General features: G+C 35.8%; 1 protein-coding gene across 1 annotated transcript in view; it reads left to right on the forward strand.

Annotated features, from left to right (window-relative positions):
- Window positions 1-14109: 14109 nt before the first annotated feature.
- The window catches only part of LOC128545963 (sodium- and chloride-dependent glycine transporter 2-like), a 36052-nt gene continuing 25267 nt past the window's right edge, over window positions 14110-24894 (forward strand). Inside the window, exons 1-2 of the mRNA XM_053546895.1 lie at window positions 14110-14698; window positions 24718-24849. Of these exons, the coding sequence (XP_053402870.1) occupies window positions 14494-14698; window positions 24718-24849 (337 nt within the window). The 5' untranslated portion in view covers window positions 14110-14493. The remainder of the gene's footprint in view (window positions 14699-24717; window positions 24850-24894) is intronic.

Here is a 24894-nt window from a genome sequence, read left to right on the forward strand (position 1 = left end):
TCGACTTGAATAACCAATGGACACAACTTCGCGAATACCTGTAGGACAAACAGACAATTCAGTCCTTAAATTGAATATATCAGTTTACTAATTGTCAGAAGCCGCCTCTGCATGAGGATACACATGAATGAATATGTGGTATAAATAGTAAAACGGCTTACCATCAGGTAACTGAACTAAAGGCGATCGCGATAGTTTTTTCCGGACGGGTCAATATTTACCCCAACACCGTGCCAATTTGGTTCGATGTAGCTCATTGCAGAGTTGGAGCGCGGTCTTCTGCGCATGTCCGGAAGTGATTATCTATTGTCGCGTACGGCAAAAATGCGCAAATTATTGCATGTTCGCACGCATTTTTGTATAATATGTATGATATACTGACTAGAGGTTAGGGTCAGTATCACCATGGTAACAAAGTATATACATTTAAAGTACTTTTAGTTCAAACTGCTTCAATCCGGCATATACCGGAGTCTGTAATTTATACCAGCGCTCGAACTCTGCATTAAGGCATACAGACACTAAATAGAAAAATGGCGGATACAAATAGTTCTCAGTTTTTTTTTTTTGCTCTGTAGAGCTATTTTCCTTATTTTCTTTGCATTTTCTTTTCTAAAATCACATGACAGATCTATGTTTGACATGTAGGTAGCATTTTCATAATGAAATAACAAAATGACAAATTTTTTTTTGGAAACTTAGATCATACACCACCAGTGTTATTTGGGGTCTCATTTTTAGCTGATTTTGCAGTTTGTGTGTTTGACTGAAATTATTTTTCTTGCATCAAACATGACCCCCACTTATCTTTGATTTTTATTTAGCATTGACAAAATTCTACAAGAAAATGTAGGTTATAGACATTTAAAATGGGTCCTGATGTGTGCTGCGGTCATTGGAAATAGGTCAATTTTATATAGAATAAAGAACAATAACTATTTAGTGTGTTATAACCTTAAGTCACAGCCGTTTCTAATCCCGTACCGTACCCATACCGTAAATCCGTATTCGTAAACTATAGGTTTTGTTTGGATAAAGGCGAAAACTTACATCGTTCTATGACATCAAAATACTTCAGAAACACGTTAAAATCCCCTTATTAAAAAATCTGCCGTTTGATAATTTGATATATCTCTGAGTCATTTGCTCAAACACTGAAAGAGTTTCTGTGGCATTTGTCGAGAAGCCTTTAACCTGTACTCTTCAAACTTAGTGGGATGAATGTCTAAACGGAATGGATAGCACCTATTGCTTTTAAAACCAATATTTTAAAGGTAAAGGATGCGGCAGCCGAAATGATGAAATGATTTATTCCTATAGAAATACAGAAAAAATGTTTCTACAATCACACTTTCAGCGAGTTTATTCCAAATGTTCCTAAGGTGAGCGACCTTGGGCCATTTGATCCTCGTGTTAAATATCTCTGCCTTAAGTTGTGGACAAATACTGAATACTGTCAAGAGTTTGGCTGAATATATGCCCTTGTTTGAAATAAAATTTGATTAAGTATTTCGTACCAACCGGCGTTGTATAAATGCCTACCACACCCTACCCTCGTTGTTATTTGATTTAAGCGAAATCTAATATGGTGACCCATCAATTTATTTTCTTTTTGTTTTAGATTAGGTAGACATAACCAAAGGTATGTGCAGAGTTTGATTTAATTCTATTATGTGAAACTCGATAAAACAGCAGAAGTACCAACTTAAAATTGACAAAAATAGCCCTTGGGTCTGCTGAACAAGTCTTCCTTTCTTTACACAGTCATTTTCTTTTGATTTCTCCGAGTATGCTTTAAAAAGATATATTGTTTTCCGTTATAAAAATGCTTATATCAATTTATGCTGGTTATTGTACTTTACTGAAATATATTTTAGGAGTATAGAAATTTTGAAAAATGTTAAAAATAGCACCATATCTAGGAGCAAATAAAATTGAAACAAAGCTGGTCACCTAGTATTTTTATTTCATTATTCAATACATCATAACATGGTCTTTTAATACAGAACATTTCATCAACATCTATTCTTGAGAAAAAAATTACGAAACTGTAGCGAGTGTCTTTAATCAAACGTTATTGTTTACAGGTTGCGTTTTGTAAATTATATCATTTGGAAAATGCTTGAATAAAGAGATAACCGTAGTTGGGTGGGGAAAATAGAGAAAAAAAATCAATGTATTTCATGGCCGTAGAGTCGATATAGAATAAAACGGAACCGTCAAAGTTCTTGATTTTCAAATAAAATCTTCTTAAATATTTTCTGGATAATAAAATAAATAAAAAAGTGGGATCTTCATGGCAGATTTTTTAAAAAAAATATTTCCTTTCTGTTGGTAAGCTAGATATCGAGACGTTGATACATCATTTATGGTGTTAACGCCACACAAATGTTTTGTTCATTATGTCCTTTATAGATACATTTTTGTATATACAGGTCAATGAAAGGACAAGAGAATAAATATTTTTTACTAAATATATATATAAATTATATAAGTATATATAAATATATACTCAGCGTCATTGAAAAGTTACCACTTAATATATACCTCTTAACTTGTTTATACAATATCTACGTCACTTTTTCATGGCCTGTGCGCGGTCTATTACTCATAGACCCTGTCTGATCATGTCTCCTTACCCATTTCATGACTGTCAGGTGAGAACAGCACACACGACGTCAATTTCACGACATGAAAGTTCGGCGTCAACCATGTCAATGGCCTGATGGCGTTGATCGTGCCTTAAACGTGTCATTCTTAGCAAGGATATTTTTGATTTTTTAACGTATTCCTTTTAGTCAGTTAAACAATTTTCTTAAAGACGCTAATTTTGTTTATATATTTACGTAAAAATGTCATTTACTAATGAGGACTAGCTATGGGCACCCTTGCCTTTTCTGTCAGGGTATTAAAATTTCAGGTTGTCTCATATTCTTTTAGACTATCTACAAGAAGAGTGTACATTCACATGGATTTCTAAATATTTGCGTCGTAATAAGCATTGGTGTGCGCTCTATAAGAAATGTATCCATTCGGTGGTTGCTTGAAGACTTCTCTATAATCAATTTCTGGTAAATTTGTGAGCCGTGATATGCAAAATTGTAACAAAAATCAACAGAAAAATCTGACAAGGCGCATCAAAACGCATAAATGTAAATCCTTATTCGATGCTTGCATATCGCAACATCTGTTCATTTTTCGCTCAATGTCACGGTCATTCTTAGCGATGTTTCTCATTGCAGTCTGCCAGACCTGGAAAGGTCTTCTGCGCATGTCCTGAATTGATTATCAATCGCAGCACACGGCAAAAAAAAAAAAAATACCGAAATTATTGCATGACAGCATGCATCTAGTGTATAATATGTATAACATGCTGACTAAAGGTTAGAGTAAGTTATGTACAAAATATATAAATTAAAGATACTTTTCTTCAAATTACTTGAATTCGGTATATACCGGAGTCTGTACTTTATACAGGCGCTCCAGGTCTGCAGTTAGTCGAAGTATTCGCATCTGCTTCAAAATGCGCTTTTACACTAAATACCAGAAAATTGTCAACAGCATTCTGGCGATCATGTCAATAACAAAACATTTCAAAGTTAATGGATGTTTTTATTTATTTCTTAGTTTTATCCATCTTTTAAAAAAATTTAAACACCAACAGAAAGCTTAAGATGAAAGTAGTAATTTACACAGCACTGGAATATCGTACTTCGGTTTGGACTAAATTTGAGAGGGACAAACCTTCATTAAAAAAAGAATGACCCTACTTTGCCGCCGAAATTCTACAAATGATACAAATTCTTTTTATACAGTGGAACGTTTTAAACTGCGATTAAGGATTATTATCTCACTGCTTCTACCATTTCGTCTCCGAAAAGTCCAGTGCCTTATTTGAATATTGCACCTCTATTTTTGAGTCATACTCTCTCATATCTGTCGAAAATACCGCTTACATCCTCGAAACATTTATAATGAGAATGTATATACACTTTTTGGAAAGATATTATTGTGATTTAAATATTTTCATTTTTCTATGATCTATTCCTTATTCGACTTTGAAAAAGGTATAGAGAACCAGTTCCTTATTCCTTATACGATTTCTCGATCTTAATCACTCGTGCTATGATCTAGCGTGTTCATTTTATGCTGCTGAACAGAGGAAGGATTATTGCTACACTACTTTTACCTCAGTGTGTTCTCCGAATAACGAATAGAATAAGGAACTAGTCATTCCTCTTATTTACAAGTGTTTGCTTGCATCGTGCCTTCTTAGGAGCGTCAATGGTCTATACTTATTGATGAAAAGAACAGAAGTGGTTCCTTAAATTTTACATGTAAATTGAGCTGTGGGTTATGATGAATTGTGACAACATAATTGAGCCATGCCATGAGAAAACCAACATAGTGGGTATGCGACCAGCATGGATCCAGACCAGCCTGCGCATCCGCGCAGTCTGGTCAGGCTCCATGCTGTTCGCTTTTAAAGCCTATTGGAATTGGAGAAACTATTAGCGAACAGCAAGGATCCTGACCAGACTGCGCGGATGCGCAGGCTGGTCAGGATCCATGCTGGTCACATACCCACTATGTTGGTTTTCCCATGGCATGGCTCTTATATTGATGCATTGTGACAACATATATTGATACATTCTCAAATTCTTGTTCAAGTGGGGATAACCCCCTTGTACTAAAATACGGAAACACACGAACTATACTGAGTGTTAAGGCTACACATCCGGTTACCGGATAAACAACATCTATTTTAAGCTTGACTATACGAAGTATGGAGAGCTGTCCTACTCGACTCGGCATACTTCCGCGTCCGCACTGTGGTTAAAGTTTTGATGCACTATCCCTTATCTCTGTAATTACTTAAAGGATTTGTTTCAAACTTGAAATAATCATTCCTCATTATCACCCACATCAAATGGCACAAGGGTCATAACTCTTTTGGTGCACTTTCACTCTTTGTCACTTTGTCTCAGTTATTAACAAATGGACTTGATTCCCTTGCAACGCAATTTGTCGCTACAAAAACTCGGCCGAATTTTGTAGTGACTACAAATTCGTTACTTCTATTTTGAGGTGTAACAGATCATCACTTCATTATCAAAAGAAAAACTGTTCATGAGCCTGTCATCCCAATTAGGAAGATGTCTACGTTTCCACTATTGTTCATTCTAAATGATGTTAAAAACTAGATACTAATTCTTTGACCAGTTTAACGAAGATAAGCTACAGTGCACATGACTGAGTACATATATTTATTTTATGCTAACTAATAAAATACTGTATTCTATCAGTGAAATATATTTATATATCTCATCGCTCACACTGTGAAAATATGAAATCTATATTTTCACACTGTGAGAGATATAGCACCGCCCTCTCATACAATGTGTATGAATTTTAAATTATTTGCTTAAAACAGGATGAAAATTGTAGTCGCACTGAGATTAAAAACTGTTGCAAAATGCACATCTCAACTTAATTTAGCATAAAATAAAAAGAAAAATTGTTTGTTTTTCGTGAATATGGAATATTACGGAAGCTTATTAGGGCCTACAGTTGGTGAGATGTTTTGTGCTAAGTCGACTTGTCTTTACTCGCCTAGATAAGATGTTTTACACATGTCAATAAAATTTATTGACAAAGATTAAAAGTATAGAGGTAATGCAACTTAACCTTTCGCGATATGCTCGATGTTTTTCCCTTTTCGACTTCACTTTTCTCGATATGCTCGATGTTTTTCACTTTTCGACTTAACTTTTCTCAATATGCTCGATGTTTTTCTATTTTCGACAAATATTTAATTGAAAAAAAATATACATCGTGATTTTCGAGATAAACATTGTGAGACGGATGGACAGACAGACAGACAGATGGAGAGTAAACCTATAGTAATCTCCATATTTCCATGTATTAACATACCAAATTACATTAACCTAGCCACTATAATTTTTAGTCATCAAAGGATCCATATGGGAAAACTATATTTTGACTATTTCTGTTGCCATAGCAACATGAATTTTAACAAAGTGTTGTTCATAATTTCAATATTGCCCTCTATTCACATACAAAATTACATTGATCTAGCTAGTATCAAAGCTTTGATAGTGTTTGATATATTTAGTCGAGCTAAAAAGGACAATCATATATAACTGAATGGGAGGGAGGAGGGGAGGGGACGGGTGCGTGTGGAAGTGCTCTTTTGAAATTTCACATGTTCATACTGAAATAGAGCTGGAAAATAAAAAGAATAACTCGGGGAGGGAAGTCACCCTGGTGGAGGGGGTGCAGGGTGTCGGGATGCGGGGAACTGTTCTTTTGAAATTTCACATTTCCACATGTTTATATTGAAAATATAGCTGAACAATAGATTTTTAAGGGGGGGGGGGGGGGGGGCAGGTCACCCCAGGGTGGGGAGGGGGTTGTGATGTGGGATGGGGTGGAAGAGGGTGGAGTGTTGTTGTGTTATTATGAAATTTCACATGTTCATATTGAAATATAGCTGAAAAATGAAACAATAATTCTGTGCAGACAAGACCACAATTTAGACAAGTTTTGCCCTTTTAGGGGATATAACTCTCGAGTCAATCATGGGATATGCCTGGTTCAAGAAAGGAACCAAGATCTTTTGGTGGTAAAAGTTATGTGCAAGTTTAGTTAAAATCAACTCACAAACAAGAAGGGTTTTTGTAACAAAAACACATGTCACCCCCAGCCTCCATGATTTGTTACAGTGACTATTTGTGCCAAGTAATTTGAAAATCCTTTAAGGGGTTTAAACACATACAGCCCGGACACGATTTGTGAAGGACAGACGGACGAACTTACAGGATTTGTGGGGTAATCCCTTATATTACCTATTATCTTCCTTTGATCCTTTTAACCCCACAATACTAATTTTTAACCCCACAATACCAATTTAACCCCAGAATGACCACAACCTCAGAATGCCAAATTCAACAGAAACGCTAACCCCAAATTTACATGTTGGCACGTTGGGACAGACAGACGGACAGACAGACAACTCGGGGAAAACAATATGTCTCCCTAGAATATTTCTGGCGTAGACATAATGAAACCATCACTGTGCAGACAAGACCAATATAGGCAATTTTTGAACCTGACTTGTTTAAATATCACGTGACATGCATAATTATATCGCTTAAAGTAAAAGTTCTCGAGAAAAAGATGTAACAAGTCGAGTAAATTATGTTGAACTACCAAATACATTTATCTTCTTGTTATGTTTCTTGACGACTTCGCTGAAAGATCTAGTTAGACGTGTAGAAGTTAATCGCATTGACAAATATTTCACGCAATTCGATAAAAAAGTATGCGTAATGATTAAAAACATTTACGTATAATGTATTAATTATCACGCCTTCATCAGATGTTTTTGTTCAAAACGAAAAGACACAAGTTGACTTGACGCGAAACTTTTAGATAAGTGGAGGCCCTGATAAGCTTCCGTAGAATATATATCACCTCGAAGTGAGAAAATGTTCACATTTTAACTCGCGCTAAGCGCTCGTAACACACCATTTTCTTTTTCTAATTTTCTATGGTAGCGATCTAGTTCTTCACGGCAATTAACGTCCATGAAAAATTTAATAGCGAGCGCGTAGTTCGCCTTACGGCAATGTGTAGGCGACTATAACAAAGGTGTGCCGAATGGGGCAAAGTGATGTAGCTGAAAAATTTTCCTCTCCTCTGGGCGCCGCCATTTTGTTCTACTTCCGTCAAAGTCGGGAAAATTGTTTTTTTTTGTGGTTTTTCTTTTCAATTTTATATTTGAGTTACAATCTCTATGTTCATTAGGTGTCTTTTTTTTTAAAAAGTTATGTTATGGAAATAATTTCAATTTTGCTTTTATTTTACGAAGTGCGTGTCCCTAGAGGACAGGTGCTCACAGGAAATGCTTTGTTGGCAGTGAATACAGAACTTCATTTGATTGCTGAATATTATCCTTCACTCAAAAATAATGCAAGAAAGATTTCCAGTTGGTAAAAAAAAATATGATTTTCTTTTAAAAGATCACGCATTGGCCAGAAAATGGGATAAATAGTCATAAATAACCATAAAGCCAAAAGAACGCCGCAAACAGGTAATGACGTCACCGTGACACCGGCTTTCCATAAATTTTGCAACGTATGATATTCGCTGTTACAGGTATAATGACACTAAATTTTTGTTTCTTTTCAAGTGAATAGGTTCTCGGAATTGTTTTATGCAGTGAATAGTTTCTTTGTCGTTTAAGCTACGCTCGCTCAGAGGCTTTGCCTTTTTCATATTATGCTAGAAAATGTCAAAAAAAAAACAAACCCATTATTTAGTTTAGTGGATATTATATGAAATAAAGAGCAATCGGATTTAGTGGTGTTCAGCCTTAACTTGTATACGTTCCTGAGAACTACACAAACGGTACTTTTAAGCTAAAAGGTGCACTCACATATTTAACCTGTCAACGGAATTCAAGTTTTTTTAACCTTTGTTTGTGTTCAATGATGAATGTCAATTGTAGCGAGTGTAGCTCGCGAGCAATTGCGCGAAGCACAATAGCGAGCGCATAGCTCGCCTTACGGCAATGTGTAGGCGAATATAACAAAGGTGTGCCGAATGGGGCAAAAAGTGATGTAGCTGAAAAATTTTCCTCTCGTCTGGGCGCCGCCATTTTTGGTGCCGCCATTTTGTTCTACTTCCGTCAAAGTCGGGAAAATTGTTTTCTTTTTTTTTTTTTTATATTTGAGTTACAATCTCTATGTTCATTAGGTGTCTTTATTTTTAAAAAAGTTATGTTATGGAAATAATTTCAATTTTGCTTTTATTTTACAAAGTGCGTGTCCCTAGAGGACAGATGCTCACAGGAAATGCTTTGTTGGCAGTGAATACAGAACTTCATTTGATTGCTGAATATTATCCTTCACTCAAAAATAATGCAAGAAAGATTTCCAGTTGGTAGAAAAAAATATGATTTTCTTTTAAAAGATCAATCATTGGCCAGAAAATGGAATAAAATATCATAAATAAGCATAAAGCCATAAGAATGCCACAAACAGGTAATGACGTCACCGTGACACCGGCTTTCCATAAATTTTGCAACGTATGACATTTGCTGTTACAGGTATAATGACACTAAATTTGTGTTTCTTTTCAAGTGAATAGGTTCTCGGAATTGTTTTATGCAGTGAATAGTTTCTTTGCCGTTTAAGCTACGCTCGCTCAGCTACGCCTTTTTCATATTATATTTAAGCAATTACAAAGAAAATGAGGACGGTAGATTAATATCTACAATTAATTTTAAGAGTCCACCGTTTTAAAACTGATAAATTGTGTGAAGCGGAAACAGTAGAATTTTAATAATGATATATACGAAACAGAACACAGCCATAAAGGTATTTTTATTTTACTGTTTTTAAGAAAAAAATAAATGATTTTGGTTTATAATATCTTTAAATTTATTTCTTCATTATTATTTGCAATTGTGTATTGCATTACCAACTGTTTTGTGAAGATTCAACAAAAGTTCACAAAGCAGACCAACTTCTGTCCAGTCCAAGGATTCTTTCAGTGAATACATCACTAAAGAAAATTCGTCCAGAGGCCTGGGGCAAAAACAAAACATCAGGCAAATGTTGTCTGATATTTGTTCATTGCCTCCTAGCAACACAGATCTCTGACATAGAGCTCAACCCTGGTCCAAAGTATCCCTGTGGAACATGTGACCAAGAAGTTACATGGAATGACAAGGGCATTATCTGTGACTCTTGTGATACTTGGTTCCACATAGATTGCCAAGGAATAGGTGATAGCACATATGATCGCCTCTCCAACTCTAGTTTTACCTGGTATTGTCTAAGCTGCGGCAATCCCAACTACTCCTCATCCCTGTCCGATTCGTTGAACTCCCTGAGTAATAGTTCTGTTTATACTCCCCTTGATAATGTATCAGATACTATTAATATTAATGCTTCACAAGCTCAAACCCCCCTTAAAACTTCAAATGACTCCTCCTTCCATACCAATCCCCCCAATGCCACATCTACACCCAAAAATACCCGTGGGAATAAAGGTTATCAACCAAAGAAACTGTCACCCAACGAAAGAATTACAGTCTTAAATATCAACTGCAGATCAATAAGGAACAAAATCCCAGAACTTCACCAGGTCATCAACCAAACAAAACCAGATATCATATGCTGCTCGGAAACTTGGTTAAAACCAGAGATAAATACCCCCGAAATATTTCCGAGCTCCCTTAATTATCAAGTATTCCGGGATGATAGGATTACAGGCCAAGGGGGAGGTGTCCTTATAGCTGTAAGCAATAGGTTACTGAGCCAAGAACAGCCAGATTTAAAAACTGACTGTAATATTGTCTGGGCCAAGATATCTATCACAGGTCATAAAGATATCTATGTGGCATCATTTTATAAGCCACATGAAAATGATGAGCACTCCCTTTATGAACTATGGTCTTCTGTTTCCAAAATCCCTAAAAACAGTTCTATCTGGATATTTGGAGATTTTAATATACCAGATATAGACTGGGCTAACGAGTCACCCACCCAATCCTGTAAATTCAAGGACATGTATGAAAACTTTATTGAAAATCTTGTAAATTTTAATTTAGAACAAATGGTCAAAATCCCTACTAGAGATAAGAATGTCCTTGATCTTTTCCTCACTAATAATCCCTCAGTTGTCCACAATATCCAAACACTCCCGCCCCTTGGGTCATCAGATCATGATATTGTATTTCATGAACTAAATATAAAAAGGGGACGTCCTGTTCAGGCAAAGAGACTGGTTAGATCATACAATAAGGCTGATTGGACAAATTTCAGGAGAGACATGAAGATGTACTCTGATAAATTTATTCAGTTAGACCATGCTGATCCAAACACCTCTTGGGACAGCCTGAAAGCCGAAATAAACAGGTTATCATCTATCCATATACCCAGTAGGTTATGCAAGTCACGTGCCGACCTCCCTTGGATATCACAGGACATTGTCAGGAACATTAGGAAAAGGGATAAACTTTATTCCAAACTTAAAAGGTCACCCTCCAAAGACCCCACTAAAGTCCAAAAGTTTAAAGCCCTCAGGTCTAGCATCCAAAAACAAATCAGAAGTGCTTATTGGTCATACCTCGAATCCGTAATTTTTACAGACAACTCTGGTGAAGGTCAAAAGAAAAAATTCTACTCTTTTATTAAGCATAACAAAACTGAAAACTTTGGTATAGCTCCACTTAGTAGCAATGGTCAGATACATCCAGACCCAGTCACCAAGGCCAATATACTCAACAGTCAGTTTGAATCTGTTTTTTCCCGTCCACAACCACTCAGCCTTAAGCAACTATCGAAAAGTGCAGCCTCCACTCCTACCCACCCGCCTATGTCTCCAATAAGTATAAGTGTCGAAGGTGTAGACAAACTACTTCTAGGTTTAAACCCGCATAAGGCATCAGGGCCAGATGAAATCTCACCCAGGTTACTACATAATGAAATTGCCCCTCTTCTAACAGTCATCTTCCAGCGGTCACTTGAAACTGGCATTATTCCGAACGACTGGAAACATGCGGTCATAGCACCAGTTTTCAAAAAAGGTCAGAAATCTAAACCCAGTAATTATAGGCCCATCTCCCTGACTTGTATAGCATCCAAATTATTAGAGCATATACTAGTCTCCAACATAATGTCATACTTCGACAAGAACAACGTCCTTAGCCCACAACAACATGGTTTCAGGTCAAAACATAGTTGTGAGACCCAACTCATAGGTTTTACCCAAGAAATAGCAGATAATCTTGAAAAAGGTCAACAAACTGATGTAATTATTATGGATTTTAGTAAAGCCTTCGACAAAGTAGATCATCATAAACTGATTCACAAACTCAAATACCTAGGTATTAATAATAAGGTCACCGCATGGGTTAAGTCATTTCTCAGTAACAGATCTCAGCAAGTCCTTGTTGAGGGTAAAGTCTCTGAAAGGTTACCTGTCCTATCAGGGGTCCCCCAAGGCTCAGTCCTTGGCCCCTGCCTATTTCTCGCCTACATAAATGACTTGCCCAATAGTATCAAAAGTCGAGCCCGTCTCTTTGCTGATGACACCATTGTCTACCTTACCATCAAATCTAAATCCTCTGCAGAAAGCTTACAGCAAGACCTCTACTGTTTAGAAAAATGGGAAAAAGAATGGTCAATGGAATTTAATCCCGATAAATGTGAAGTTCTTAGAATATATCGTAAAAGAAATCCTGTTATATATCCTTACACCCTACATAATGTCCAACTTCAGTCCACTGACCATGCAAAATATCTTGGTGTTACCCTAAATAATAACTTGACCTGGTCAAATCACATAAATAACATAACATCCAAGGCCAGTAATACCCTTCGCTTCATCAAAAGGAATGTAAAGACTACCAACAGACAGGTTAAAGAAATGGCCTACAAAACCTATGTCCGCCCCCAGGTCGAGTACTGTTCCACGGTCTGGCACCCCTGGCAAAAATATCTAACTCATAAAGTAGAAAGGGTACAAAGATCTGCAGCCCGCTATGTTTTTAATGACTACCAGTATACCAGTAGCGTCTCAGATATGTTATCTGAACTAAATTGGAAGACCCTAGAACAAAGAAGAAATCATTCCTCCCTGGTTATTTTCTATAAGATAAGAAATGAATTAGTGGCTGTGGACCATCATCATCTCACACAGACACGAAATTTAAATTACTGAATTCCCCAGTCCAAAACGTCGTACCATGCAAATTCCTTTTTCCCCAGGACTATCAGACTATGGAACAGTTTACCAACATATATCCAGTCCAGTCCCAATTTGCAGACATTTGTCAGCGGGCTGGACTCGCAGTCTCTCTAAATACTATAATCCGCTGATTTTAAACTGTATACTTTGGGTCTTTTATCTTTTTAATTTTGCACATAACATTTTTACTAAAACACTGTTTCCTGACAGCGCCTGCCAGTCATAATCGCTAGACGATTGTTCGGCAGTAGATAGTTGAAGTTGAAGTTGAAATTTACTAGATCTACAACTGGCCTAGTATGTCGTTTAAAGTTTGATCTTTACTGTCAGAAAAAAAAGTTAGAGCTGTAACTAAAATTTACGGTGCCCCTTAAGTGACATGTTACACACTTTTTTCCACTTAGGTAATGTGAGACTTTTTTATTTCGTTTAAACGAAATCATTTCGTTTCAACGAAATAACTAATTCATTTAAACGAAATAACTAATTCGTTTAACCGAAATCATTTCGTTTAAACGAAATAACTATTTTGTTTAAACGAAATCATTTCGTTTACACGAATTAGTTATTTCGTTAAAACGAAATGATTTCGTTAAAACGAATTAGTTATTTCGTTTAAACGAATTAGTTATTTCATTTAAACGAAATAACTAATTCGTTTAAACGAAATGATTTCGTTTAAACGAAATGATTTCGTTTAAACGAAATAGTTATTTCGCTTAAACGAAATGATTTCGCTTAAACGAAATAAAAAAAGTCTCACATTACCTAAGTGGAAAAAAAGTGCGTAACATGTCACTTTAGGGGCACCGTAGAAATTATTATTATGAACTTTAAAGTTGCCGATTTCGATTTTTGCGGACGACGCCATTTTGGTGTGATTTTGTGAATGATGCCAAATCTTGTTTTCAATCTCCCGGAAAAGAGACCAGTTACATGTATATCGTAGTACTATAGTTGTAAATATGAAAACAATTTCTATACAATATATTTTGTGGATGTTAAAACATTGTGTATTGTTTTATTTTACAGAATATTATTGCGGATGTATTTTGTACGTTTTTCTACACTTACAACCAGTGACATAACGATTTTTAACCAACAAACAAATCGAGCTATGTTAGAATAAAACGTAAAAGGGATTATACTGGGGATGGCGGGGCAGCATAATTGAGTACCTTTGGAAAAAGTTAAAATACACACGCCATCAGAAACGCATATTTTAAATTACGCTTCATTTTACGTCCGCGCGTATGATGCATATTACTGTAATTCATATCAAATATATGTCAGTCATTTTTCCCCTGTTGATTAATTTGATGGTGTAATTATAAGCACGGAGTCATTTCTCTTTAGTAGTAGAGTTAAGTTTAACTTTTGTTCAAAGTCGTTATAAAGCACAGTGTACTCATACTGAAATTTGACCTTTTATCTGTTAGCAAATACAAAGCATATAACGATTATTGACTTAACGACTTTCTGTTTTATTTTCAGTTGTGTCGTTCAGCACGATTGAATCGCACTTCGTAGACAGATACACACTTGACAAATTATTGAAACTACATGTTCATGTTATTTTTAGATGTGACCCGACGCGTTGAAAAGGATTATTTGGTTGAATTTTGTTAACTCAATTTTAAAAGTTGTTTCCTAAAGATGGCATCGTTCTGAATCGTGGTCTATTTTTTACCAGACATTATCTTTGCAAACATGGATGAATGTGAAGGAACGCCGCTACAGGAGGACAATAAACCTTCAAAAGAAAGCGAAAATTCTCGTGACAGTGACATATCCGGAATGAAGAAAAAGTCTCAGTTTTCCGGATCTTGCAGTTTCATGGTTTCACTGTTAGGTTATTCTATGGGAACCTCGGATTTCTGGAGATTTCCTTATCTTGTTTTCCGAAATGGAGGAGGTAGGTTAGCGTTGAAGAGAGGTAACCTTGCCATTTTTCTTGAGAGCATCTTTGCCAATTGTTATCTGAAAATAACAAAAGTGAATTGTGAGATAACTGTACAAAGATCTCTTACATATTCATAATCTGTGAAATCACGGGAATGAATGTATGATTTCACTCAGTATAATATTTCTAGGTAAAGACATTCGCGCAGTATTTACGCATTTTCAGAAGAATCTTGTGCCGATACAAACAGTTTTTCCTCGGTGGCTGAGCCGTTGCGAATTTGAGATCGATTGTCACAATATATCTTTATCCCCCGCCGAAGATGGAGGAAGATGGGTTTGGCGTTGTCCGTACAACTGTTTGTCTGTTCGTGCGTTCGCACATCCGTCGATGTGTCCGTCCGAAATTGAAAATACTTATAGTTCAAAAAGTGTTTAAAATAGAATCATCAAAAATATTAGCACATTATAGCATATGTCTGTTGCTGACATATACTATTTCACCCCCTCCCCCATCCCCTCCCCCCCCCTTCTTCAGTGACTGCAGATTAATTGCCCTTTAATTGTATAAAAATTCATAATTTTCCACAATACAAAATAATAAATAACATATTGATCGATCTTTATGAAAATTAATACAAATATAGGTCACTGTAAGGCGGTGCACGTGCAATTTCCTCATGTGTTTTTTTTTCCAGTAACTGCTGAGTTATTGCCCTTTATTTGTTATAGCTTTCAAAATATAGTACCCTCATTCACTAAACAGCCTTGTCGGAGTGGGATATAATTTCATTAAATTTGCTTGTTTAAGATTGTATTTAATTGCGTATTTCTCAACTGGTACGAGGATCAATCATGTTTGTTAATTAAGATAAAACTTGATTACAAATGCGGAAAGAGGTCGCTAATATTTATGTATAGATACACTTAACCTGAATATGATATATCATACTATGATTTGTTTTTTTTTTTGTTTGTTTTTTCTCCTGTGATATTTAAAATTAGCAGGTACACACTGGTTATTCGGGTACCTACTTGAGTGAGCGATACCGCCCTCGTGTGATTTATACACATGTAGGTTGTATAGGGTATATAAAAACAATGCCAACGTATGAAACATATTTAAGCATGTTGAACATTTTAAAGACAGAATCGTCCGATGAAATGCATTAATTCGCACTGGTGGAAACATCAGTCCTCAATAATGTTGATATGACTACAAAATTTGAAGAAATGTAACGAAATTCGTGTAATTTGACGTTTTGAGACGTATTTTTCTTTGTTCGAAGTTGAGATTTCTGAATTTGCCACTCTCCTTGGTAAAACTATGCATACTCGGCAAAAACGAATGGATCGTGTACCTGCAAGTTATTTTTGTTGATAAAATTTCAATTATGTGCATGCTGTCGCTGTTTTTGATGGTACATCTGACGATGGATGAACATAAACAATGATACCTACCCGTTTACACATGGGTACCGTCCTCGTTATGTCAGTGAACATTTATAAAACTCCCCGCAGCGATTACTTCCGCAATACGGTACACTTAAATGAAAGCAATTAAAGGTAATCGCTTTGAGGATCTGGAAATAAGAACTGGAAGTGTGAAACCCGACCTTTAGTAGACCAATTTGATTAGAATGTTAACTTTAAAAATGTAAAGAAGTGAGTTAGCAGTATTTCACCAATATCAAATCTTCCCTCACACCCACCCTCTATTCTACACATTCTATCATCTTGCCTACTTGGAGTTTTTCTTTTTCTCCTTCAGTCTCATTATGAAAGCGACCAAACTTGTCGTCGCACCGTGCAAAAGTGCTTATGTTAAGACCTTCTTTTTCTTCCTGAAAATGAAATCGGACCCTCTCTCTGGGCATGTATTCGTATAGGGAGAGGCTGCGGCTTCATAAATCTGCCTTTTATCGTATCTTGTAATTATAGGTGCACCATCCATTAAGTTCGTGCTAATTATGCGACTTATTTACAATACACACTACTGTATAAGTGTCTTACAGGTGACTAACTGGAGAAAAAGAGGCAGATAAGGAAGTCTGGTTATCAGATCCAATCTCTTTTTAATGTTTGTTCACACACTCCTCACAGCGGTTGTAAACGTTAAATGTACGTCAAGGGAGGAAATCTGTGAGATTCAAGATTTCAAGATTTTATTTATAACTGGACCCATACGGGCATCAGTATTATAATAATAACAAATTTAACAAATCAAACACTTAAAGGGCCTACATAAAATAAAACAGTAGTTTTACGGTCATAATAGATCTGATACAAATATTTGTAAGCTAAAAGATAAAAGACGGTGTACATTTAGAATTAACCAGGTTTGAAAACAGTGTTTTAACTGGCCAGCAAATAACAGCCAGTGACAAAACCTATTCCTCCCAAAAAAAATTGAAGTATTTTCTGTACAAACAATGCTAACTTAAAAAGAAGAGTACTATCATTACTATGAAATAAACGTTGAAATGACATTACATTTGACTGTTGAAAGTCATTTGGTATATATTTTACTCTGTCTAAATTTAAGTACGGAGATTCTATAATGTAATGAAATTCATCTCCTAAACATGTATTATTACACTGATAATAAATCCTGTTATTGAGCTCAATATTCAAAATTATCCCTCTTTCAACTTTACATTGTTAATTCCATTAGTCCTGAAAAAAATAGGCATACGTGAGACTAAATCATTCAAGAAAACAGAAAATAAGATTGGTGATCAATTTTCACCTTGTCGTACACCAGTTGAGCTATAATGAAGAAACGATAGACCTTGGCTACTCTTTACACAATATTTGGCTTCATCCTATATTGTATACTTTGTCATCAATGTTATGCTGCAGCAATTCATTCCATAAACACATACGATCGACAAAATCAAACGCTTTCTTGTAATCTACAAAGGCACAATACAAAGGCACAATATAAGAGCAGATTGGTTTGTATATACTTTAACTTACTCCCCTTAGATTCATAATCACCATTTACAATACAGAATTAGCAACAGACGATAAGACAGGTAAGATGATATTTTGTTAAAGTTTAAGTATCAGACGAGCTGTAAGAACTTTGAAATGATGTACAAAAAGTTACCCAGAGCAAGCATAGGGTGGACCCAGTTCACAAAAGTTTCTCGTCGTTTTCTTTTCTTTTTTTTTTTCATTTCCCATCCTTTTAGCTCTGATTTTCAACATTTTGATTACAAGCAAATTCCTCGATGCTTGAATTGTTCGACAAACCTGCAAACCTACTAAACTTCATGTCCTCTTTACCTATCTTAATCAAGCGCGTAGCTACCTTTACGCAGCTGCGTAGTGAAAATCTGGCAACCATACACAATTAATTGGCTAGTGTCATGCAACGGAGATGGCTTCATACACTATCATTGCTTACTTCATATTGTGTTTGAAGTACTGTAAACTCCGGTTTTAGCGAACTCATCGGGACAAGCAAGTGCGTTTTCGTTATAACCTGGGTTTGTAATAAAAATAAAGCGAACCTGTTTCTTATAGACATTATTTGTATAGCAAACTGATTTATATGATTAATTGATTTAACGTGCATTGAAATTCACCAATTGTCTCTGTAGTTTTATAACAATTTAGGTACAGTTTTGCAATTTATCTCATAATCCTACTATCTGATTGCTTATTTTGTAATAACGCTGTCTAGGAGGAAATTTCTATAACAAAATTATAATACAGTGTTAACAATTAATAAAATGTTGGTTGAAATCGGAACAAATTACATTTTCAAGGCTAAAAGCTTTTGAATATGACTTTTTGTATAACACTGCAGACGTAATTTGTTTTGCATAATATTTACCTTATCTTGAGCTGAGCGCAAAACTATTGTAACGGCATATAAATAAAAAAAAAGATATCATAGATATATGTTATAATTGTACTTAACTGTATGAAATTATCAACTATTATTCCATAGAAAATAAATTCAATAGAAATCCATTAATTACACCTAGTTAAATCTTATGCTATTAACACCGGTACAAGTCATACGATATTACAGTATTGGACAACCAATTCACAGTGAGATAAATATGCTCTTTCTATGTAATTGGTGATTTAATATTTTCAATGCGTATTACGTAACTAAATTATATGTATAATATTTCGAAAGACCTTAAACAACATTTTTAAAAATCATCAAAACAAGATTTCAGTGTAATACTTGGTTTTACATGTCGTTTAGATAATATTTTATCAACAATTCCGCTACGTTTAAATACTTGTTTTATGATTCAATATTGTTGGTACGAAATCTGCCCAATGCTAATGATAAAGCCTGAAATTTTCATAGTTTCGCACTTCGCCGTTGTGATCTCGCGCTTCGTCTTTCACGCTTCTCTGTCATGGGAAGGCGATACCCGAAGCGCAAGATCAAAATGACAAAGCACGAAATGGAGTTGTTTTTTTTTTTTTTTGTTTTTTTTTTTTCTCGAAATTTTTTCGCTTCACCACCGTGATGCTTAGCTTCACCATCGTGATTTCGCACTCCACGCTTCAAAATACGCAAAGTGTTCACAGCGCGAAATCACGATGGCTTCAACATCGCTATCTCGCGCTTAACAGCTCGCCAGAGAAATAGATGCATGAAACACTAAGCGCAAGATCACGATGGCAAACTGCAAAATAATTTAAAAGGAGTAAGAAACATTTTGCAGAATACTGTTTTAGTTAAAGAAAAGATAATAATACATTTTAACGAAGTTGACATAATGCAGACGTCGATGACATTCGCCGAAATATTTTCACTATGCAAGACATCAGTTTCTTATTTGGTACATTTGTAACAATATCATGAAACTTAGCATGTCTTTGTTGACTAGTATTCAGTTTGGAGTTACGGCAAAATTCCTTTTAACAACTCTCGAATATATACTTATACACACATCTCTTGTTATCCAATCACAATGATGTTTTGAAAGTGTGTTACCATCAACCATCTGTTTTGAATACTGCACACATATAACATGGACCAATGAACCACAAATTGCACGTGCAATACTACACACATACCTAGTAAAATAATACATTTTATATAAAAGATTAAGAACGAATAAGGTTTTCGTGCAATGTTTAGCTTCAAATACACGCCAAAATGCACCATTTGCGGTTCTCAGATGAAAAAAAAATATCATGGGGAGGATACCAAGACTCCTACGCATAACCTCTGCGTACTATGAAGAATGCCCTAGCTACGCGCCTGTTAATAGGACATCACTTTTTCCAATACCTATTTTTCATGAAAGGTCTGTCATAACTTAAAGTAACGATGAAAATAAAGAGGGAGTGTAACAGTTCCTAGTAAAATGCCAGTCCGTTGTGCTCTGCTACCCTAAAATATGCTCATGTCCGCACAATAAACCCTTTCTTTCGGTTTCGATCCGCAAAACTTGCCTCCCCAGTTGGCCGAGAAGTGACATACTCATCAAAGATGCACACTACTATTTTGGCAAAGGAATAATTATTTCTCAAAATTTAGACCCAGAAATATACCAGAGGTCACCATTTCATACCTGTATTTCAAAACTTTCCAGGGGAGAGCCCCCTGACCCCCCAATCAAGAGGGAAGTATTGTAACCCTCCAATACTTTAAAATTTAAATCTAAAATACACCAGAGGACACCATTTTCTGTCTGTATTAAAAAAATTCCAGGAGTCCCCCTGACCCGCCCCCTGACCCCGGAACCCCTGCCTAACGTCTAACATGGGCAAAGGCACCCCCTTCAACACCTTGCAGTGTTGCACCTCGGCAGTTATGTCTTCGTTCAAGACAGGTGACCCCCGCCCCCCCCCCCCCCCCCCCCCCCCACCCCCTCCCCCGGTCAAAAATTTCTGGATCCAGCCCTGTGCATGATGTATTCTTGCAGTAAAATGTGTGATTAAAGTACTTGTTCCATAGGAATTTTCGAAAAACAAAACATGGAGAAATAAGGATCTGTTTACTACTGGCTTCTTTCGACTACTCTTGACGAAGCACATTTTCGACCGAATTACTGGCTTTATTCCTCAAACGTTCAAAACGAAGCTTAGAAACATGGGTCGATCGCAATAAAATATTTGACAAAAATCATAGAATTTCTGAACAAATTAAATTTTGTTTTTGCTATGAACATTTTATACCCCGTAACAAGTTAAATAACAAGACAAAATGTACGGAAGCAATATTCAATTGAAAATACACATAAGAATGTGTCTATGTAGATGGATCTTGATACTAAGTTGATAGCGAATTTTTAAGCGATGTGAGAAGTTTTTCCCCGGATAGGCTGCTTCCAGTAGCTGGAGGGCATAAAAGACCAACGTTTTATCTTTATCTTGGTTGGTCATTGCATGTTATCGCTAAATTAGAAAATGGGTCTGCCTCAATGTAATGCTCATTTCAATAACGAGGACGGTATCCACTCGATTGACAGAAACAACGAGGATGGTACCATCGTCAGAGGTATCTTTTTTTTCTACACACTGTCTTCGAAATATTCGATCTAATTTTACTGTGATTCCAGTTTTTGTGAAATGAAAGTAACGGCTAAACACACATAGAATGACTGCTTTTCATTTTCCTAACAAAAATTTCCTCATATAATCGGAAATAATACCATCAATTGTGAAAATATATACCATCGCCTTAAAATATCTTCATTTTCGCAGAAAAAAACGTATTTTTTCACAGTTATTCAGATTATATTAGGTAGTTATTTGACATGGATATAGTTAAGGTATGATCTTACACATTCATTACTAAACCTTTTCAAATCTTCAGTTAAATACGGAATAATAACCTGTTAAATGTGTGAATTTCCTGTTCACCAACATGTACATAAATCACATGAGGGCGGTATCGCTCACACGAGTAGGTACCCGAATAACCAGTGTGAGGTATGAATTTTATAAACTTTATGACAATTTTATACTTCACTTTAAATGAGCCGCACCATGAGAAAATCAACATAGTGCATTTGCGACCAGCATGGATCCAGACCAGTCTGCGCATCAGGATCCATGCTGTTCGTTTTCAAAGCATATTGCAATTAGAGAAACCGTTAACGAATAGTATGGATCCAGACCAGACTGCGTGAATGCGCAGGCTGCTCTGGATCCATGCTGGTAACAAATGCACTATGGTGGCGTTCTCATGGTGCAGCTCAAATAACAATCGCAGTCATAAATTTGAAGATTTTGCTGAATTAGTACAAAATAATGAAGTGAGAAACACCCAAACCAGATAACAAACATATTTTTTATGAAATGCAAAAGGAAAGATGAAGGAAAGAAAACTTTTTTCGACGGTTCCGAAATCAGAACCGTCACAAGGAATTACTAAAAATTATCTTATTTCTTTCCTCTCCTCCAACAGAATGCCGGTCGCAATCTACATTCGTATATATTTTGTTTTAAAGTAGAATGCTATAGTGAAAACCCAATTATTTTGTTTTATTAACAAAAGAAATATCTTCCAAAATCATGATAAAGAAAAATTCCATTCTAGCAGCTGTGATCTTACCTTTATATTTATACAAATGGTTAAATAAATTTATTATAAATGTGCAGTCATTGTTATTGCAATATAACACAATGCAATAACATCAACGTATTGCGTTTGTTCTTTCTTTAACAATTCAGCAAAAATTAAACCTTGAAAGTAAAATCATCAAATTAGAGGAAGAAATTTGCTATACTTATACTTGTGACATTATCTGGATGGAACAAAAAAAAATGAGCCGGGCCATGAGAAAACCAACATAGTGGCTTTGCGACCAGCATGGATCCAGACCAGCCTGTGCATCCGCGCAGTCTGGTCAGGATCCATGCTGTTCGTAAACAGTTTCTCTAATAGCAATAGGCTTTGAAAGCAAACATCATGATCCTGACCAGACTGTGCGGATGCGCAGGCTGGTCTAGATCTCTGCTGGTCGCAAAGGAACTGTGTTGGTTTTCTTATAGCGCGGCTCAAATAAAGATAAAATGAAACATGTAGAAACTATTCCACTTTCTTGTCAAAATTGTTATCTTAAATGGGTATCTTCTAATAAGAGTTAATTCCCCAGGTATTATAATATTTATGCAGTATTCAAGAAAGACACATTTTTCTCAGTATATAAATAAACAATCAGTAGCATCTAAAAGAAAAGATATAAGAAGATAGATCAAAATAGCTGACTTGTTAGTGCAGGGAACAATTACACTGAAATTTGATCATTTAGCAGTGATACTTTTGACGATTTGAATCTTGCTTCCGTCCAATATTTATATGTATTTTACTTAATATACTTTGTGTATGTTTTTTTTCCACTTGAGATGTCTGAAATTAAATACAGTTTTAAAAATTACGAGACACTATTTTGAAAAGATGCATATGCCCCATCTTACACAATAGAGATGATTAAAAAAGTAGGATTTGTAGATTTTATGGTTCTTGTAAGAGACACATTGTCATATTAAACGTATCATTTTGTGCCAAGTCTTTTTGAAACCCATTAATTAATGACAAAATTATAGATCGGATACGAATTCGGTACGTACGAACTGACAAACAGACGCTGTAATCCAAAGGATGGAGTCTGAGAATCGAACTCAAGACGAAAAAAAAAATACGAACCTGAGCGCATTACCGACGTAATGTCTGATTCTTAAACGTTGTAATATAGACTTAATCATATACGCTATTTTCTTCTGTCTGTATACTTTTCAAAAACGCCAAAAAATGTGACAGTGTCAGTATCATTACCCGATATATGATATGCCGTGTCAGTTTTCTCATTTCGTAGAGACACTGGTAGGTTACGTTTAGTATTACAGATCAAGGACATTGATATTTGATATTATATTAACCAGGCGTTGAAACTAGATACTATTTGTTTTAATTTATATAGATATACTTACTTTATTAGCTTTTATCATTGTTTAACTTTTGTCAGGTCCCTATTGGTTTAAAACTAGTTTCGGGAACTATATGATTCTTCAAGGGATTTTAAAATGACTTATCACAATACCTTAAAGAGACGACAAATCATTCGCAAAATCCATATCTGAAAGGTAAAAGTCACACTTAGGGGTCAATCATCAACAGGACTTCTGTGTCAGCTCTTTATTTTAGAAATCCATCCAGGGATTTGAATATTACTTGGCACAAGTATTTCCTGTAATAAGGTGGTGTATCATGCCCAACTTTCAGACCCCTTGCTTAAAAGTCAACGTCACACTTAGAGAACAAATATAAACATGGCATCAACAGGGTGTCTCGTGCCCGGTCCATACTTCTGTCATCCAGTGAAGGATAACAATTAACCTCAGCACAAGTGTTCCCCCATAGTGCAACAAGGCCACAAATGTAGATCAAAGGTCAACAATTTCATGTCCATTATATAACTCCACAATCCATCAAGGAATTTAATATTTCTTGGTGAAAATATTTCTCATAATATGACGATGTTCCATGCACAACTTTCAGACAAAATGTTACATCGAGGCGACGTGCAGAGCGCATTGCTTGCTTTAAGGTTAAGGTCAAACTTAGGACTCAAAGGTAATATGACTTTGTTTCGTGGCCACTCTGTAACTATTGAACTCCTCGAAAGATTTTTAAGAAGCTTGGCAAAAATGTGCACCACATCGAGACGACGTGCAGAGTCAATGTTTCGGCTGGGTCGCTTCAAGGTCAAGGTCGCACTTAGGGGTCAAATGTGATACCTTCGGATATACATTGCTCCGCGTTGCAATGCTCTTGTTGTCAAACGTTACAAGTTTACAAGATATTTTTGTTGTAGAATGGTTGAAATTTCGTAAGTGTACGAGTACAAGTTTCTAGGATGTCAAATTTAGAACACATTATTTTAGCCATACGTGTACAAAATAACGTAGCAGCCGACTCGATTTAATGTTTTGGACTATTGTGTGTCGGTACGGAAGTATGCGTTTGCGATATAAACTTCTTTAATTGTAATTGCATGTATCTATAACAAATATATTAATAAACCACTATTTTGATTTCAGGAGCTTTCCTGCTACCATTTGCATTGTTTATGGTGTTGGTTGGACTACCAATGTTGTTCTTTGAAGTGTCTGTATCGCAGTTCTCCGGAAACGGGCCTCTTAGCATGTGGAGTATAGCACCATTCTTTAAAGGTACTTAAATCAAATATTCGGCGATAAATTGCCTTTTTGTGTCAG

The sequence above is a fragment of the Mercenaria mercenaria genome, chromosome 6 (genome assembly GCF_021730395.1).
Source record: "Mercenaria mercenaria strain notata chromosome 6, MADL_Memer_1, whole genome shotgun sequence".
NCBI lineage: Eukaryota > Metazoa > Mollusca > Bivalvia > Venerida > Veneridae > Mercenaria > Mercenaria mercenaria.